The 20,850-nt window shown below is 34.9% G+C and overlaps 1 protein-coding gene across 1 annotated transcript in view; it reads right to left on the reverse strand.

Moving 5' to 3' along the window:
- Window positions 1–20,850, reverse strand: part of LOC145664574 (uncharacterized) — a 158,862-nt gene that overhangs the window by 60,164 nt on the left and 77,848 nt on the right. The window contains exon 3 of the mRNA XM_081731353.1: window positions 9,852–10,673. Coding sequence (XP_081587479.1) covers window positions 9,852–10,673 — 822 coding nt within the window. The remainder of the gene's footprint in view (window positions 1–9,851; window positions 10,674–20,850) is intronic.

The following is a 20,850-nucleotide window of genomic DNA, read 5'->3' on the forward strand; positions in this document are numbered from 1 at the left end:
TAATTTAGTGTTATTACTCTATAAAAGAAAGTTTAGAAAAATGCAGTGAAAAGATATTCTTGGGGGGAATGAGCAGGATATAATGAAATGAGAGTGGGTGTGAGCGAACCATTTCCCTAATATTTATGAAAAAACTTTAGCCCTTATGCCTTTACTCAAACGTTTTTAGTCTCAGTCTAATTTCCTCATTTTAACCCTCTAAAAATATATTCTCTTATTCAGTGATTTTTTAAAAATAACTTTTGTTAACAAGCCAAAAATAACACTGCATTACCGCATCAAAAAAAATACTTCTTTTTCATTTTTAGTGCATTAAAGAAGCATTGTTTTTATTTATTTATTTATTAACGCTTATACATCATTCTTGGACATCCCTGTATCTTGGACCTTGAATACCAATTTCCCCATAAACAAATTTAGCTATTTCTTGACCATTCTTGATTTAACAGTTTCTTAAGAAGTAGCTGGAAGGAAATTTTGAAATTAAATATGACAAGGGGGCCGCGGTGGCTCAGTGGTAGAGTGTTCACCTCTATTGAATGGGGTCCTTTGTTCGATCCCAGCTCGCGCCAAGTGAGCTTTGTGGTGGACAAACCATACGCGTGGGTTTTCTCAGGGTTCTCTCGTTTCCTCCCACTTTCTTCATTCCACCATTTCACTCATTTCTCATCATCACAGTCTCCTTTAGCCTAGCTGGCATAGCCATGCGACGTAAAACTTAAACATTTCATTTAATTTTTCATGAAATATTACAATTTATGCTTTAAAATAAAAACAAAGGTAGTGTGGTACGAACTACCCAACAACTACCCAAGCGAAATTATGTCAACAGAATCATAAATCCCCTTACAGCGTCTGTGGAAAAGGCACCGAGAAACCCTCGATTGTAAGTAAAGAATCTGTTCAAAAATTCGCTAAAAATAGCTTGTTGTTTCGAATAAAGAATTAGCTAGCTCCTTTATTGAAAATAGTTGTAAACCATAAACAATGACAATAAACAATGACACTTATTGCTAGAAAAGGAAAACGAAATATGTAAAAGAATAAAACAGTTTTCTGTTTATTTTCAGAATGTGCGGGGGATATATTTGAAAGTGGATAATTTTTATACTAACGTGTTAGCAAATAATTATGATTTAATAACTGTGGAAAGTTGGTTGGCTGACAATCACTTTGATTCAGAGTCTTTTGACGTAAGATATAAGTACTTCACCAAGATAGAAACTTTGAGTTAACGGAAAAACTAAAGGAGGAGGTATGACAATAGGAAGCTTATATAAGCATAATCTACATTTTATATATTCATGTAGTTTCAACTTTGAATGTATTATTGTGAAACTTCTTATAAAGCTAAAAACAGGGTACGTTTGTGCTATTTACATATCCACTGAATCGACTTTTTTTTTATTTCGAGTTATATTATGATTTTATCGAAAAAAAAATTGTCTTGTAGGAAGCACTATCTTTTGTATTGGGGATACCGAAGAGTACTGAGTCAAATTTTGATTTTTTTAGCGGCAGCTAATTGCAATAAACTATTTAATTTCATGTCTTTATACGACCTGACATCGCACAACGATATTCAAAATGAAATAGTCGCACATTAGATCTTATACTGAGTAACGTTAATGACATTACAGTAGTTAAGGAAGCATATCCTCTCGTTCCTGAAGACAAACACCATCCTGTAATACTCAGTTTGTTTTGTGTTAATCTGTCTAGAAAAAGTAAATTTGAAACAAATATATATGGTTATAATTTTAGGAAAGTTGATTTTCAATATTTATACACGGAAAAGTCGAAACTTAATTGGAGTATTAATTTAACAACACAAATGAAGCTACAAGCAAGTTTTATGAAGCCATTCATAACGTATTTAATAAATGTACTACGCATAAAAAATGCAGAAGTGGTAATTATTCGTATTGGTTTTGCTATAAAATAATAAGGAAACAGAAACACAAAGTATATTATCATAGGAAAGTATCATATCATCATATTACAGGGAAAAAAGGGCAAATATTGTCTACTATCGTGGAGAATTATCGCAAGGAAATAAAATCGGATATTTTGTTAGTATACAGTTCATCTATAAGTAATTCAGAGAATAATGTTGACACACCGACCCCGAACAATTCTGGAGATATCTTAAAGATAAAACATGGCACCTTTCATAAGGAAACTTACAATACCAAGATCAAGAGTTACAGCAGAATATCACTTGCATTTGTACATTATTTTCAATCTTTTTTAATGTACCAACAGTGTACAACACTATAAACATACCTCACGGTAACACATATGATCTAATAGGCTCCTTTAACATAAATGGAATTAAAATCGAAGAAGTCGAAGAAGCTACCAAAAACTTGAAACCAAAGGTATTCTGGGTTCCGGACGGAATCCCACCATACATAATAAAAGGAAGTGCTAATATTCTTCCAACACCCCTGTATATTTTCCTAAATTTGTCCGTAAAAACTGGTGTATTTCCAGAAAAATGGAAAGAAGGTTTAATATGTCCTATTCCAAAATCTCGGAACACTAAACATGTAGAAAATTTTTGACTAGTAGCTATTTTATCATCATTTGCAAAAAATTATGAACATACCATATATCGTCGCTTATATGACGTACAGACGTAAGCGCCAAATTTTTCAAAAAATGAGATATTTCAACTGGGGACTTCTCAAGTCTTACTCTATCATCTGACGAAGTGGCATAATTCTTCTCCAATAGTTTTCTCCAGTAAGAAATGTTTAACTGGCGTAAACGACACTTTTGTATTGCTTAATATATTACGTAAAGACGTAAGTGCCATTGCTGTCGCTTACGTCTTTCCGCCATGTAAAATGTGTAACATAATTGGTAGTTACGTTTCCTGGTAATATATAATAAATGTTACTGAAACTGAGTTTTATTCAGTGACAATGCAGCTTTTTATGCGATATCGTTTGATAGTTGCTACTAAAATCTTTGTAAAATCGACTTTGATTGTTCAGAACAATCAGCGGTTATAGTTTCACTATTATAGACCAAAAAATCCGGGGACACTTGCAGTCAGATAGAGCATTAACACATTCAAGAAATAACTACGTATTGTTCTTCTCTACTGGTTACTGGACAATAACCAAGGAGTATTACTGAGGTAGGAAGATGCTTCTTTGAATGTAGTGTCATCCAAAGATATTGACACTGTTGATAACAATGCATTATGCAAAGGAGTTAAAATATATTGGCTGCCAGGGAAAATATATTACTATGGAACTGAGTAAAACTGAATATTCAGCACAGGATCCTGTATCAGAACAATCCGAATCCGAATCTATAGATGTCCCTTGCAGTGTTTTAAAGAAAACCATAATGTACTGAAAGAAGACATGAACTCCGAAGGTAAGAACGAAAGCGAGTCAGTGGGGAGATGAAAATAAGAACGAAAGTATGATTAAAACTGAATATTCAGTACGTGATTCTGCATCAGAATCTGAGTCAGAATCCATAGATGTCCTTCTCTATGTTTTGAAGAAAATAGTACCAATGAACGTACTGAAAGAAGATAAGAACTCTGAAGATAACGAAAGTAACAGTCAGTGTGAAGATGAAAATAAGAACGAAACGTGACGATTATTCTGAAGATAGTGTTCAATTACCTGACAGTGATTATTCTGATCGTGACCCACTATACATACAGAAATGCGAATACTTAAACTGTAAAGTGAACATTCCAATACTTGCCCTCTGTAAATTTCGACAGCCTTGGTACATGTTGGAGATTTCTTTATCCCATGCTAATTGGAAGCTTTACTAAGATGGGTTCCATACCACAAACACTCAATGCAAGTTGAATATTTTAAAGACTATAACAGTATTTCGAACGGTGTATGTATTAAATCTGTAAGAGAATTTGATTCTGACAATAAAATAGATTGGACAATGGTCCGAGAGGTAATGCTGACCAAAGAAGACTTAGCAGGGATTTTCATAAAACGAGTCACCTCAGTTATCATTATGAGAAGCTATCGCTGAAAAGGAATACTTTGGGTGCATTGAAACACACATTGCCACAACTTAATGTATCTTCCCACAAATATCAGTCGAGAAATTCAAGGATTTAATGCGCTTGTGCCCAGGACCAACACCTGTCATCCGTGACAAGTACTGTCAAAAATTTTATCAAGACCTTTCACTCTGGTCAATATTTCAGCATTTTTTTCATTTACAATTTTTCAAAACTATTAATAAAATTCTTAATAAACTTAATAAAAAACTCATAGCTGAATTTGTACTTTGACCACATAATCAAAACGTGTTATTTGTAGTTGTGTTATCAATATCAATTTAATTTACATCATTTCTTAAATTCTATTGTATCGGCAATTTGTACGAGTACCTAATACATAAATAAACTCAGAACATTTATAAAAATCACCGTTAAAATAAGAAATTTCAGTCGTGTATTAATAGATCTCGGGGAGGCCAGTGGGTTAGTGTACTCGATTTTTGAGAGCGTGGTACGGATTCAGTTCCCGCCCGAGCATATTGAATAGAGAGGTTCAGAGCCCACTTTACCAAAAACTGTATGTCCCGTCCCTACAAGCTCATCAGTTTGTTTAGGATGAAAAATGAAATTCAGTCATTCATTCATGTATTAATAAAGTTACAAGTAGTTAAAGCATAAGTACCAAATGCATTAGATTGCATATATGACGAACAGGCGTATATCCAGGGTTTGAAAAGACCCGTCCTTTTTTTTTTTAAAAAAAAAAAAAGGCCAACCCACCTGGGCCCATACAGGTTTTTAGAATATTTTCGGGTTTAATTGGTTTTTTTCGAAATATTTCAATGTCTTTGAGGTAAAAGTGTTCAATTCAAATGTGATTTTATATTTCAAGATTATCATTGTCACAACTTGCAACAAATTTCTATTCAGTACTCTTTTGAAAAAATGGCCGCCAATTTGAAATTTTACGTTCGATCGCCGCCAAAATGCATACAGCTAATTTAGAGTGTCTCGTGCTTCTACTCTGAAAATTTCAAATTAAAAGACCGAAAATTGCGCTTTGTAGTGTGGATATCCGCTATTTTGAAAAAAACAAAATGGCCGCTATTTTGAAATTTTACGTTGGTATGCCGCCAAACTCTGTACAGGAAATTTAGTGTGTCTCGTGCTTGTACCCTGAAATTTAAACTTAAAAGACTGAAAGTGGTACCCTGTAGTACAGGCAGACGAAAAACAAATGTAGGTCGAATCATCCCAGGAACCTCAGTGACATTTGCCAAGTATGAACAAATACATTAATTTTAAAAAATATATAACTCAAGTTTCATTTTTAAAAAAAGTTTCAAAATGTCTTAAATGAAATTAAATATTTTCCAGTGTAAAATACAATACTTTTATTGTTGAAGTATTCAGTTCGGATGCTTTATGCGTGCAATTGCAGGAATTTCCCGAGGACTGTTTTTTTTTTTTTAATTTTATTTATTTTTTATGCAAGCTTTCTTTACTGTATATCGAAACTTCCACTAGTACTTAAGTTTGAATTCAGCACCTGAAATAATACGTGTTACTTGGTTTTCGGAACTCTGAGCATTGTTTCTTAAATTTGAGAAGAATTTTTACGCTATTGCTGCTGTTATATTCTACAGAATGCTTATTTGAAGAGTACCGACAAATAACTGGAATAAGTGTATCCATGTAAGACATATTTCTAGCGTGATGACATCATGTTAAATGAGCACGCTACAGGTCTTCGAAAGAGCCATCCCTATCATTTGACACAGGGCAATTACTTTGCTTCTATAGTTTTTAGCTGTATGTGTAGGACGGTTCAATTGTACTGAAATTTCTTTAAATGCCCCTCCTGTAAAAGTATACTTTTGGTGCTTACGACTGTACGTCATTTATAAGCGACGACATAACCGAGTAGTAAAGGACGTGCAACCTCGCCTCTGAAAATACTAACATGGATTATTGAAAAAGAGATCTATACTTCTACAAATTTGTTAATTATTACTAATTTCATTGCAAAGGAATTTGATAAAAGGGGACAAGTTGACGTAATATAGCCTATACAGATTTTCAAAAAGCTTTTGACTTCGTTGACCACGATATTTTACTTTAAAAACTAGCATTTTTGTATTTTTCTAAAAAATCTCTAACATTTTTGGCTTCCTACTTACGTAATAGTAAACCATCTGTAGTTTACAAAGGGTTTATCTCTAAAAAGTTTAATACACTATCAGGCGTTCTACAAGACCAGGCTCGGACTGGCCAGAGCAGGAGGGCAGGCAACACTGCCGGGGCCCCTCTCTAAATATATACAAATAATGAATATTGAATAAAATAGAAAGTAAGATAAAACATGTCTGTCGTATTGGAGCATAGTTACTCGTGGTAGTTTGTTCCGTTTACAGAGTTCGGTAGCCCCCAGCATTGAATGTAGTCTTGAGGTCCCATGATTTGAAAAGCCCTGTTTGGGCCCTTTGTTTGTGGCCTAGAAAGAATATATTTCAACAATATGAAGAATGGGGCCCCAGCATCATATTGTCTAAATGTGTATTGGGGCCCCGTGCATGCCGAAATGAGACTGATTTTTATAAAGTCCTGCTGGACTCCTCTGTTAGTCGTTTGACAAGTTATTGAAACACCATAAATTCTCTATCCTGGGCCCCCATTACCACTGAAACTGACAGCTTTATGAAGAAGAGCCATCTCTCCCGTCGCATAAAAAATTTAGATGAAACTTAGTATCTTTGTGAGGCTCCTACATGCTACATGGGAAGGGAAGATGGGGCCCTCCAAGTGAAGCTCCTGCCGGGGCCCTTTATCCCCCAGTCCGAGACTGCACAAGTCTCAACCTGCTTTGTTATTACTTATAATAATTAATGACATAATTGAATATATTAAAAATTCTCATACGTTATTATTTGCAGATGATCTGAAATTCAATGCTAGAAGAAATAACTGCATAAAACTACAAATGGATTTACAAAGTGTAAAGACATAGTGTAACATGGGTCAACTTACGTTAAACTCACTCAAATATAAAACCCTTTCGTTTACTCGAAAAGAGAATTATATCAGTTATGACTATTCTATTGATGGAATAGATCTTCATAGACCTGAAACGATTCAATGTTTAAGTGTGTTATTCGACTCAAAATGCTATCATTCACTCATCGTATCGAAAACGTCACGAATAGAGCTTTCATCTGTCGTTTTAGTAAGGAGTTTCATAATTAATCGACACTTTTAAAATTATTTTATTTCTATGTTAGATCTCAATTAGAATATGATTGTTTTATTTGGAACATGGATACTAAAAAATATTTTACATTAAAATACAAATGCTCAGCAAAGCAACGTTTTATTATAAAATAATAATTGTGACGTTGCTTTGATCAGCATTTGTATTTTAGTGTAAGTTATTGCATATAGCAAAGATAGTATGAATCAGTTAGTTAAAAAAAAATATTGTAAAATGATAGAAACTGTTCAGTGTAAGTTTTTGAAATTATTAATGTACCGGCAAACAGGTATATATCCTGCATTTATATCATATACTGAGGTAATAAAGAACTTTAATATTCAAACATTGAAACAAAGAAGAAATCTCCAGGACTTAATATTTCTTCATAAAATTGTGAGCCATTATATCGATTCTATTGAATTAAATTCCGATATATTAATGCATGTTTCATCATTTAAAACTATAATTAGCAATAGCAATATACGTATTTTGCTGCATAAAAGTAGGCATTAACATGCCTACTGAGTGTTTCCTACAATAATACAGGATCAGTAGCTCAAGATAGTGATATATTTGGAATGAGTGAAAATGTATTTAGAACTCTGTACAATGTGATGAACAGAAACCAGTAAACGAACTAATTAATGCATGTAAAAGTAAATGTATTTAAAATTTTCTTTGCATAGAATTGTTCTTGATTATTCGCTACAGTGTAATTAGGCATCATGTCTGTTGTGTCGGTAAACAAAATAAAGTTAACGAAAGTGCTCAACGATTTTTGACACCCTACCAACACTGTTTCTACTGCTTCATTGTGTTTCTGTTACTGTGTAATTCGTTGTTTTCTGAATTGAGAGGTTAAGTAAACGAGAATTTAATGAATTGTCAATAAACTAAGAGAATTTAATAATTGATCCACTTAGTGAGAGGATGGCCCATGCAACGACTATTGTAAACATTTCAAAATCTATGATGTTCAATACCAACAGACACAACGATTCTTCTCCACTTTACATTAACAAATAATTATCCATTTCCCATTTACCGCAACGGCAACATTATAATGTACGTACGACAACGGCATGATTACAATTTAAATTTATAATCATACAAAACACAATGTTACGATAAGAATTTCATTGAATAGCACTTTTGTTCTCTATCTTCGACAACTCTAAATTGAACATTTTCCCACGAAACTATAATACTGTAGTGTAGGTCTTACACTTGAAGTTAGAAGGATTTCATTGTTGCACAGAAAATTTCAAGAAAATGTTGTTTTAATACTGCTCTCACGCCTATATATATATATATATATATATATATATATATATATATATATATATATATATATATATATATATATTTAATGATTAATATTTTTGTTGGTTGACAAGAATTGGAAGTTTAGTTCACCTAAGTTTTCAATGTGAACATTTTAATCGCATAAGAATGGAGTTTCTACAACATATAATTAAAGCTACAATGAATATTATTCCAACCAATGGTAGAAATACATTTTCAACAAAATAAATAAATAAAATAAATAAATCATCTATTAATAATTTAACTTCATGAAACTGCAATAGTACAGCATATATCATAATCTGGGGGGGGGGGGGTGAAAGTGAGGGGGAACACGGATGGACCTCGCTCCCCCGCTTCCAAAACAATAAGGCATCCCTCCACTTTCTAGAAAATTACAATGAGCACAGATAAGTACGGGGAACGGCATGTTGTCATGCGTTCCCCTACCTTTTCAGATCCACTTTTATTTCTGATCATCATTACCATTATTCAATATATTTATACTGACTGCATCCTTAACTGTACTGGTGAAAAAAAAAACTAACAAATAGAATATAATCAAATTCAGCTACTTATACACTAATACAAAAAATAAAAAGCATAATAACTATACTTTTAAAAAATCCACTAATCATTATTCGGATATTGAAGATAAGTGGAGGAAGACTTAAATCAATGAAGGACAAGGGTGGCTGGTGCGATTTATTGATCTTCACCTGAAGAAGAGATCTAGCAAGTGGTCAAAACGAAAGGGAAATTGGAATATTATCGAAAGACGTTTAAAGAAAAAGAAAAAACAGAGCAAGAGATGATAATACGGGTCTCTCGATAATACACTATTTTGCTTAGGTTATCATACACTTTCATTTGTTTTCATCTGACACTATTGCCATCTGTAAATAATCTATGTAAATATGATATTCAGTGTACTGGTCATAGCTTAGTTATTGTGAGTTTTTGTGTTGATAGGCAGTAGCGGATCCAGGGGTGCGATCGTCCCCCCCAGAAGAGGAAACATTTTTATTATATATGTATAAATGAAACCCACCCCAGGGTTTGGACTTCTTAAAAGTAGCTTTAGGTAGCAGTATTCCAACCCACCGCCTCCCCTCCCAGAAGTCCGTCCTGGATCCGCCCCTGTTGATAGGTTGGAAAGGAGCTCCATGGACGAGCTCGAAATGTACCAAATTATTAAACAATTGTTTTGAGGACGCATATTGGATTTTTTCTTCTTAAATTATCATATTGTCTGTTTTCTCATGCCTGTTCAATATTAACGTACTGTATACATACCTTGTTGCCTGAGTAGACTGTCTTTGGCATTCGTGAGGGCGCAGTGCTTGGTACGCAGCTTGATGACTTCTTGGGACTCCAAGGTTTTGCATCGGAACAGCATCAAGACTTGAAATTCCGGGAGCAATCCCTCGATTACGCACTGCTCGCTGGCGTCTCTTCAAGTTTCTCCGCACACAGCACTGAACAGTGAGTAGTAACACTGACACTAAAGCGACCATCGACCCTATATACACCAACACTAGAAGTTCCCCACGTTGACTATGTAAAACACTACCAGCAATGGTTAAAGAAAGCCCTGTTAAAATTCCAGCGATAAACATCACTTGCAGACAATAGTAACAGAAGTTCTCGAAAGCTACGCAACGTCCTCCGCAACCGTCCACACCACCACCAGAGTCCAAAGCTGCTGGAGTCCCAGAACCTCGAGATAGCATCACAGGACCCGAGCCGGAGCTCGACCCAGACACACCAGTTACATGACTTAAAGTAGATGCTGGAACACCACAACTTGCTGGACCACGTATATAAGAAGTCCCGCCGTTTCCACCAATCGGTGGGGGCGCTGGAGGCATAATTAACACTGGCGCCTCCCTTGCAGGAAGTAAAGGGTGATGAGGTAGAGGGCCTACAGTTGGTGCTTCCATATGGCCATATTGATGGGGAAGAAAGACAGAACCACTTAGAGTGTCCGATTCGACGCCCATCCATGGTGGTCTTCCGTGGTGAGGAAGGTGAGGAAGATGAGAATGGGCACCTGTTCGACTGCTTGACGAGCTTGTCGACTGGGATTCCCGACTGTCCTGCGCTATCCATGGATTTCTGGAAATAGAAAGGAAATATGTTTACTTAACAAGAAACCAATTTCAAACATGTTTCAATATAGTGATGATACGGCTTTCTTATTTGTGATCGCTTCTAAAAGGATGAACATCTCACTTACATAAGGAAAGACCAACAAACAAACAAACAAACAAAAAAATGAAGTTTTAAACAAATTTTATAAATTAATGTTGTTTGGTAAATGTAAATACTTCATCTTTTATGTACCTCATCAACTGCTGGCCGTTTAGTGAGATGAAAGGAATCATATTTAAAGCTAATGAGAAATCATATTGGTCTGGCTGCAGAAAAAAATTATTCTTAGCGGTTTAACAAAGAAGTAAATTTATTTACAGAGACCAAGATGGCAGAATGCGTACTAAAATAATCTCTTATGAGAAGTCATGTTGGATTGCCTCTATGAAAGTGCTCCCAACGTTTTAACATAAAGTTAAATTAATTTGCAGATACCAAGATAGCAGAATGCTCACCAATGAAATATTCATGCATGAATTTTATTGCTTTTCTTTGACCGCATTGCAGAGATGGGAAAGAGCCTCTCTACCAGTGTTTCTTCCAGACATGGTTTTTGGGGGACACTGCCTCCCCGGAGCCCTGAGAGTGCCCCCCTTCGGAGGAGACCAAAATAATACGTCTACGCCAACCTACCGTTCGCCAACCTCCCTACTCTCCAGACCTGGCTCCTTGTGACTTCTGGTTGTTTCCAAAATTGAAGACGCCTCTGAAGGGATCCCGTTTTTGAGAGTAGAGAAGACATAATGCGGAACACGACGACGGAGCTGAACAACATTCCAAAAGAAGACTTCCAGCGGTGTTTCCAGCAGTGGAAGGATCGGTGGACTAAGTGTGTGGAAGCACAAGGGGCCTACTTTGAAGGGGATTAGGGTCCCAAATCTGTCAGGTATTCGCAACTATTTTTCTGGCCAAAGGTCGGATACTTTTTAGACAGCCCTCGTATAATATAATAAACAGAATAGTACTATCAGTGGCCCCCGGAATACTGTGCGCCTCCCAGAACATTTTTTTTCTGAAAGAACGACTGCTTTCTACTGATATATCAACTTTATATGGTCCATAAAGATTAAAAGTTATGAATGTTTCAAAAATTAATTTTCTGTGCCCCTTATTGCTCCGCATTAGTTTTCACTGTTATTCAGTTTCATAGGGAATATTCTTTGATTGACTCTTGACAGGCTAACTGAAAACACAATGCAAAGGAATTTCAATTCTAACGTGTGTACCTCCTTATCAACCCGGAATTGAATAAAACCATTAGGTGTACACTCAGCAATTTGTTGTCGCGTATTAATTTGCACAATTTTGAGGAAGGAGACAAGGAAGGAGCAGTCTATAGACTTAGAAAAGGTCTATGTTAATTTATTTCGGGGCCTTTTTTCTCGAAAGAACCAAACAGATATTTTTCGTATATCTATTGATGATTTTGAATTTTGTATACCTAAATTATTTTATTTAATTTAAACCACTTACTGAGCATTACAATACATTTATTTAAAAATTATTAACCTGTACCAGTTTCGCCAAATATCCACTTTGGCTTCATCCACACTATCTGGTGGTGTCTGACGAAGCCAAAGTGGATATTTGGCGAAACTGTTACACGTTAATAAATGTATTGTTTTGTTCAGCGAGTAGTTTAAATCAAATTTAAGTTTATAAAAAGCAAAATTTGTACAATGGAAACCTAAACCTTTACTACTTCTGATATCCTCTATTGCATTCGGTGATAAATACCAAAATGCTTTTTTTTTTTTTAATAAGCTTATATCGTAACTAAATGGTTAGCGTTCACGCCTTTGGCACGAAAGATTGAGTTCGATTCCCGGTATGAACGCAAGTGATTGCTAGTCCATATTAAGTTGTACCCCACATCTTCTGTAGCTTCGTGCTGAAAAGAGATTGTACTAACTCTAAACAGAGAGCTTTCAATATTCAACTACGGAAGGAAGGTAAGCAATCTACTACATTCTCTACACTCTTTACACTTGAAAGCTTATATTCTCAGCCTCCTGATTATAGAACATCTATTGATCATAGGACAACTCATACATAGTGGTTTCAAAATAATATCGACAACGTTTGTGAGGTGATTCCTGACTCAAAGATAATTTATAAAAAGTACATATGGACCTATGGGGAAAACTGCTCAGCTTCATAGCTAGGGCTGTGCAAAAGGGTGGAAAAGCTACACTGCAACACGCGTTATTTCGAACATAAGAAAACGTGGAGTGGCGGCAAATATCAGTGTAAAGGAAGTCATACATACGGCATCCAAAAATCCATATTCATTATTGCGTGATGTGCGCGCAAGGGATTCCCTACAGGGCATAATTCCCAGACATGCTCCTAACAGAAATTTCAGATATGCTTTTACTTCAAGGAGGGTCCAAAACAGGGAAAAAAATAAGCCTTTACAGCAGTGAATATGGAATGCGTCAGCAGGAAGTCTGAAGTGTTTTAGGAAACACCAGCTCCGCGGTTTCTCGTGTTCGGAATAACGCGCGCCGCGCATTATTATATTTTTTTAAAAAAGAGTAAGAAACTTTAATATTCAGAATGAGTAAGAATACTTTACCGTATGCACAGGGGGGTGGGGGGTGGTGGACAAGAACAGAAACCCGTCATTTCGGAGTTATAGCCTGCGGAAAACATGAAAAAATGAACTTTAAAGATTCATAGCTCCAAAACTATAGGGCCTACCGTAGTCGGGTCAATACTTATAACGACTCACCAAGGGTAGTCGTCAACCTGGTTCGGTGAAGTAATATATAAATCTTAAGTGGTAGTATTTGTTTGCATGTAAAAATTATCTTTAATAATTATATAGCATTATTCTCACCTTTTCTATTAGAATGATAACGTCGATGAACGTTGCTAAAATGGTTTATTAGCTGATATACTTTATAATATATTTTCCTTCAAACTGTCAAGCACACAAACTTGCTGACTAGGTATCCATAAACATGTACATAGCAACAACTATCCCATAATATTATTTTTACATATCTTAAAAACATTCTTCTTCTGTTATTATTAAATTAACATTCTATTAAGTATAGTGCACATGTATGAGCACTTTCTGCCCAAGGTACAGGTAATTATTAATCTATCCAAAGTATTTCGTTATATAAAAATGTCGCCCGACAAATGGACTGAATATAAAAGTCATGAGTGAGCTTGGCTTTTATCTTCAAGAACCACTGGTCCGTTTACAATAATGATCTTAAATTACATATGTTCTTTATATTTTGATCACACCTCGTATATATCTTCATTACATTTCAAATATATATATAGATACATTTATAACAAATCTTTTCACTTCATTAATATTTATCTTTTATTACATTAATTATATTTATTTCATTATTATCAAAAACATCGTCGCTTATTAATATAATTAACGAGGGTGAAACACGAATTACTATGATTAATAGTTTTGATCATTATTAAAACAGTGATGTTATAAATAATGTTTAATCTTTCAGGGCGCATTAAATAACAAATAAGTTAGATGTTGCATTTTAATGTATACATCGTAGCACTAAGATGTCATAATAAAGAAGAATCTTGTTCGGATAATATATCGGATAGCTCATAAAAACAGTCGTCGAATAATTAGTTTTATAGAATAGATCTTCTTCTTAACATAATCTTTGACAGTTAAGTTTTCAACACAAATCAATCTAATATAAATAACCTTTGCTTTTAATCATTTATGAATCGAATTATAATTCTTACATATATTAAAAACATTTGAGAATTATCATTGATTAATGAGAATTAAAGAAAATTAAATTGAATAAAAATAAAATAAATGTTCATGAAAATCTATAGCTGATATGAATTTAACCTAATTTCATTAACGGTAATCAGGTTACATTCGTACTTGCATACGATTCTAATAAAGTACATTGCACAGCACAATCATGATTATGTCCCGTATTATTGTTCTGTACAGAAATTACTTCAATACCTGGATCTTGATGCGAAGTGCCATCTCTTGTCCTTCCATTACGTCTATCCACGTAGTTCGCTGTATTCCTGGAATTTCGCCATACATTTCGTCTATTTTTAAACCTATTTTGATTATATGGTCTAACATATGGATTGCTACGATTAATTAGGTTAGGCGGATTCCCTACATAACTTTGCCTATTTTGCTCATTTTGATTGCTAGAGTATACTCGGCTTTGGTTATGTTCCGTATTATTCACACTTCGGATATTTAAATTCCGAACAGGCACCAAATGATCTGAATTATTCTTATTTTTACCCATTCCTGCTTGTTGGTTCATGGCATGGTATTGAGTTTCATAGCATTGGACAAGCATTAATAAATGGTTGAAACTCATACACTGTGTGGAAAATAAGATCTGTTGTAATTTAAATGGAAGCAAATTTCGAATCGATGCTATTATTCTCGATTCCGATTGCAATGGATTAACGACCTTTAATTCGTTGTATGTATTTACAACAAACTCTACAACAGATTTATGCAATCGAGGATTAAAGTGTTGATTTCTAATGGTAGCATCTCTATTCGCAAGCAAAAAGTCATTTTCATAATTGGCGATCAGTGCCGCTTTGAATTCTTCATATGTACTGATGTGATCACGTACTGCTTTAAACCATAATGAACAAGGTGGGAGTAATACATGAGGGATTAATTTCATATATTGTGATCTATCTATACACATAATATTGCACTCATCCTGGAATTTCTCTAAGAAAGAAGTAGCATTCTCGTTACACTTACCACTGAATTTGCTCATAGCTCGAATTTCACTCATCTTAACACTTAATTTTACCTTCCTTTTATCATTCCATGTACCCATTGGGTGACAGTTCCTATTCATGACGTGATGTGTCGTTACACCATCTATGTTTCGCCCATCTGTACTCTTCGGATGTATTTCTTCCAATATAATATCCTCATCAGACACCGGCGAAGGCGAGTTCATCTCTGGTGAGTGGGGAAACTCCATGCGATCACTACACATGTTATTACGGTATGTGTTGTCCTTAACCTGTAGCATTTTAATTTCTTCCTGTAACGTAGCTATCAATTGCGTATTTGCACGTATATTGTTAGAATTATTGATGACCTGGATCTTTTGTTGTTGAACAGAAGATTCTGTTACTTCTAAATCCTTTTTTACATCACTGATTTCTTGTCTCAGGTGATTGTGATTATCCTGGCATTCCTCCGATATTCCTTTTAACTTTTCCTCGAACTGCGAGGTGATATCGCTCATCGTCTGGATAATTAATTGTTTCGTTTCATCCGACTTCTGTTCCATCTTCTGTTCTATCGTCTGCTTCAATTTTTCGTATTGCTTGTTGGATTCTTCAGAGTTATGTTCTATCGTCTGCTTTAATTCTTCATATTGCTTATTGGATTTCTCGGAGTTCTGTTCTATCTTCTGTTCTATGGTCTGCTTTATCTCGGTAGACATCTGAATCAATTGTCGCTGTAAAGCTAACAAGATTCGATCTTCTGATGATGACATTCCTGGAGCTACACTATGCTCACCATTGTCACTATTAGTGAATTCATGCTCCATTGTTTCATTGTCCATTTTTCTTACAATTATTCTACCACTTCTCGGTATGGTCAAATTTGTATTCATTAACTTAATTGTAAAAGTAAATTCACCCTTACTTTGCTTCGGGGTAAGAATTTATGAAAAGGTCCCGGGTGAGGTAAACCAAAATTTTTAACTATTCCCGGTATGAAGGCACCAAAATTTTTTTAACGACTCACCAAGGGTAGTCGTCAACCTGGTTCGGTGAAGTAATATATAAATCTTAAGTGGTAGTATTTGTTTGCATGTAAAAATTATCTTTAATAATTATATAGCATTATTCTCACCTTTTCTATTAGAATGATAACGTCGATGAACGTTGCTAAAATGGTTTATTAGCTGATATACTTTATAATATATTTTCCTTCAAACTGTCAAGCACACAAACTTGCTGACTAGGTATCCATAAACATGTACATAGCAACAACTATCCCATAATATTATTTTTACATATCTTAAAAACATTCTTCTTCTGTTATTATTAAATTAACATTCTATTAAGTATAGTGCACATGTATGAGCACTTTCTGCCCAAGGTACAGGTAATTATTAATCTATCCAAAGTATTTCGTTATATACTTTACTTACGAACTATTATGTGCGCTATCCAAAAATATGTTTCAGAATCCTAAGGTACTTTTTTTATAGAGGGAGTTTGGATACGGGTATATAATTTGAAGTACTCACCAACTACCTCTATAAAATTGTTGCGCAAGTATCGCAGCATTCTGAACAATGGATATTTAGACAAGGCACATACTAGTTCCTAAGTGGCACATACTAGTTCCTAAGTGAAGTCTTGACCCGACTACGGTAGGTCCCATAGTTTTGGAGCTATGGACCTCTAAAGTTCATTTTTTGTTTTAGGCAGCCTATAACTCCGAAAGTAAGCATTTGTGCACCTAGGTTGATCTATACTTTTTGTCTTATCTTGGTGTCAGGAAGCACCTCCCAAACGTTGTCGGTGATGTTTTGAAACACCCTGTATATGGTAAATTGAAATTAATCGTAATATAGCCCATGACAACCACTTTACCATTTTATATCGTAAAGATTAGATCCACCGGTGTTGTAACAGAGCGGTGGTAGAATGATTGACCGTAAAAATTCAAACTCTCATTACTGACAATTTCACAGACTTGTCTTATTGTAAGTGTACACATTTCAGTGGAGAGGATGGCGTGGATTATGGGTTAGAGTTGATGACGATAGGTTTTGGTAGGTGTGGGTCGCAGTGGGTCACGACGGGTCGTGGGTTAGTGGATCATAGTTCAAGTTATCATTGACTCATGCGATTTCTGGTTGTAAGAGCGTAAGCAAATAAAGATATTAAATAGAGTATCCTATGTAAGTAATTTTTATATTTGACTTTAAAACGCAAATTAAAGTTTTGGAAGTAAGTACTAATAACATAAAGGTAATCTACTACAAGACATATAAAAATACCTGTCAGATTTCTCTCTTTCCTTACAGTACCTTGCATCTGAACACCAGCGGCACAGGTGTACTTAATACGCTACATGTTAAACTTTTAAAACGACGTAGTACTTTTGTACTGCAACCAAAACTTACGTGACCAAGTGCTATAGACTCAATTGTGATGGTCTTCTGTTGCTCACATACTATATACGCTATAAGTAGAGTTACCATATTCCTGCTTTTTCAAAACCGGGACATTTTGTTGGGAGGTAAATCTTCTAATCACGACATTGGTGAAATGTTTTACTTGCATTTCTTCCATCAGTAGAAAGTACGACACCAGCAAAAGAGCCATTTTTTAAATTTCATTCCTTAAGATGTATCAGTGATAGTGGTTAAGAGAGTGACACAACTTTGATCCACGCATGTATTATATGCCGTGACGTTGTGAGCTCTACCAAAATTAAAGTGCACTATGATGTAACTTAAGATTACATTTGTAGCTATTAATATGAAAATATATAAATACCAAAAATAATAATATTGTCATGACTGAAAACGGGACGAAATGTAAATCGGTGGGTGACCAGAACAAACGCCACTGTTCCACTCAAAACACATCCTATGGTAACTTTAACTGTAACCGTTTTTCTCTGTACCACAAAAATACATACGCGTACTGCTTAAACACACAGGATGGCTCCAAATAAGTCAAACACACGAATTTTGTTACACTGTGACTATATTCTTTTACACAGTACTGGTCATTGTTCTTTTCCATAATAATAATTCTGCGACAACTACTGATATCAGTATCCTGCGCACAAGTACAACGACAATACTATCTCCCTCGTGCCCCGCGTACAAACTTGGCCGCAAACCCGGTTGCCACGCTGGTAGGTGATTATTATTTTGGAACAAGAAGTTAGTTATTGACGAAACTAGTTTAATTTTATGCACGTGCCGAGTTATTGAAAAAGAAGCAGATACAAAATGTAGTTAACTCATAAAAAATGGGTTGGATACAAGGATGTTATAAACAGGGGATCCGCCCATATGTATCTTCATCCTATTAAATCGGTGAAGCCAAAAAGCAACTGAGCATTGGCACGTCTGACTGGCTATTCTCGTTTCTGCCATCGTCTGATTGGGTACTTTCGTTTCCGCCATGATTGTTGGCTCAAAACATTGTGATCTTATTGGGCGGAGTGGGCAGAGTAGGGGTGGCGAAACTGTGACGTATGGCTTCAAGATTAAGATCCTTGGTTGGATATGAAATATATTTTTGTTCTTTTGGACAAATGTATTTTAAAGATGGTACATAGGATATGTTGTAAATGTTAATTCGAGATCTGTATATATAGAAGCAATAGAAAAAGAAAATAGTTTTCAACTGGCGCAGTCGGTAGGATCAGTATTATACTATAACCATGTATATAAGACCATCATATGTAACGTTAAATTGTAATGAACAATTCGTACATTTTTTGGTAGATACAGGAGCTGCTGTATCTGCAACAGGACATACTTCATCTGTATTAAAAGAACAACCAATAGAGTCATTTCAAGGACGGCTAAACAATGTGGATGGTTCGCCTGTTAAAACTGTAGGTAAATGTACGGTTAAAGTTCAATATTTAAAATATGTTTCAACTCATAATAGGCTGAAGTTTGTTAGATGCCATGTATCCTCAATGGAGGATTTATTATCGAATATGTTAAATAAATTAGAAGATATGAAGCAGGTTGAGGTGAATAAGGATACGTCAGTGGTTACCTTACAGAATCAATTATTAGTACAATTTAATGATGTATTTAATGGTTCAATTAATGTACCTATTAAGGAGTTTAAAGTATCAATACCGCTCTGTCAAAATGTTACGCCTATTTTTAGAAAAGCCTATGATGTACCTTATTCCTTAAGAGAACCAGTTAAATCAGAACTGGATAAATTGTGTAAAGCAGGAGTAATAAAGAAAGTGGAACAACCTGATTGGGCTACTCCAATGGTAATTGTTAAAAAGAGGAATGGTACGGTTAGACTTTGCTTAGATTTTAAACGTACACTTAATTTGGTAACTGAGAAAGTAAGCTATCCGCTTCCGAAAATAGAGGATTTACTTAATAGATTAGTTTATGGCAACTGCATTGTATTGTTAGATTTAAAGCAGGCTTACCTACAGCTGGAAGTAGAAGAAAATTCTCAAATGTATTTAGTATTTAACACGCCTTGGGGATTATATCAACAGCATAGGCTGGCTACCTTTTGGTCTTAATTGTTCTGCTCAGATTTTTAGAAATTTATGGATACAGTAGTACAAAATATGGAAGGAGTAGCTTGTTACTTGGATGATATTCTTATTTTGTGAGTTAACGTACAAGAGTGTTACCAGAGGGCAGTGCAAGTACTAAATAAATTTAAGTCTAAATATACAGGTGAACAAGGATAAGAGTATCTTTTTTACAGATTCTATAGCATATTTAGGATATGATATTTCAAAACAAAGAATATTGCGTGCAAAGGATAAATTACAGCCGATATTAGACACACCGTCTCCTGTAAATGTAACCCAGTTACAATCATTTTTTGGATACGTTAAACTTTTATCACAGACATCTACCATCCTTATCATCAAACATTCTCGAATTATATAGATTGTTAAAAAAAAGGTGTACATTGAGAATGGACTAGTACACAGGAGGAGAAATTTCACTTAGCCAAAAGCATGTTACAAAAGGCAAGACTTTTACATCCTTTTGATGAAAATGCTGAAGTAGTTCTAATGACAGATGTTTCATCAGTTGGAATCGGTGCTGTGTTATACAATGAAATAGGTGAACAATTAAAACCAGTAGCTTGTGCATCTGCTTCCTTATCCGACGCTGAAAAGAAGTATTCACAATTTGAGAAAGAAGATTTAGCAGTAATTTTTGGTGTACGTAAGTTTCATAAGTTTTGTTTGGTAGGAGTTTCAAAATTCTAACAGATTCTCAATCGGTAAAATTGATTTTTGGTTTGAAAGTTCCTACTGATGGTGCTTCTCCGCGTATGCAAAGGTGGTTTCTTTTGTTAGATAATTATGACCATGATAGGGTACAGCGGGGTAATTCGAATAGGCGGGGAACTTGAA

Source organism: Thermobia domestica, chromosome 11 (genome assembly GCF_964235325.1).
Source record: "Thermobia domestica chromosome 11, izTheDome1.hap1.1, whole genome shotgun sequence".
NCBI classification, from domain to species: Eukaryota; Metazoa; Arthropoda; class Insecta; order Zygentoma; family Lepismatidae; genus Thermobia; species Thermobia domestica.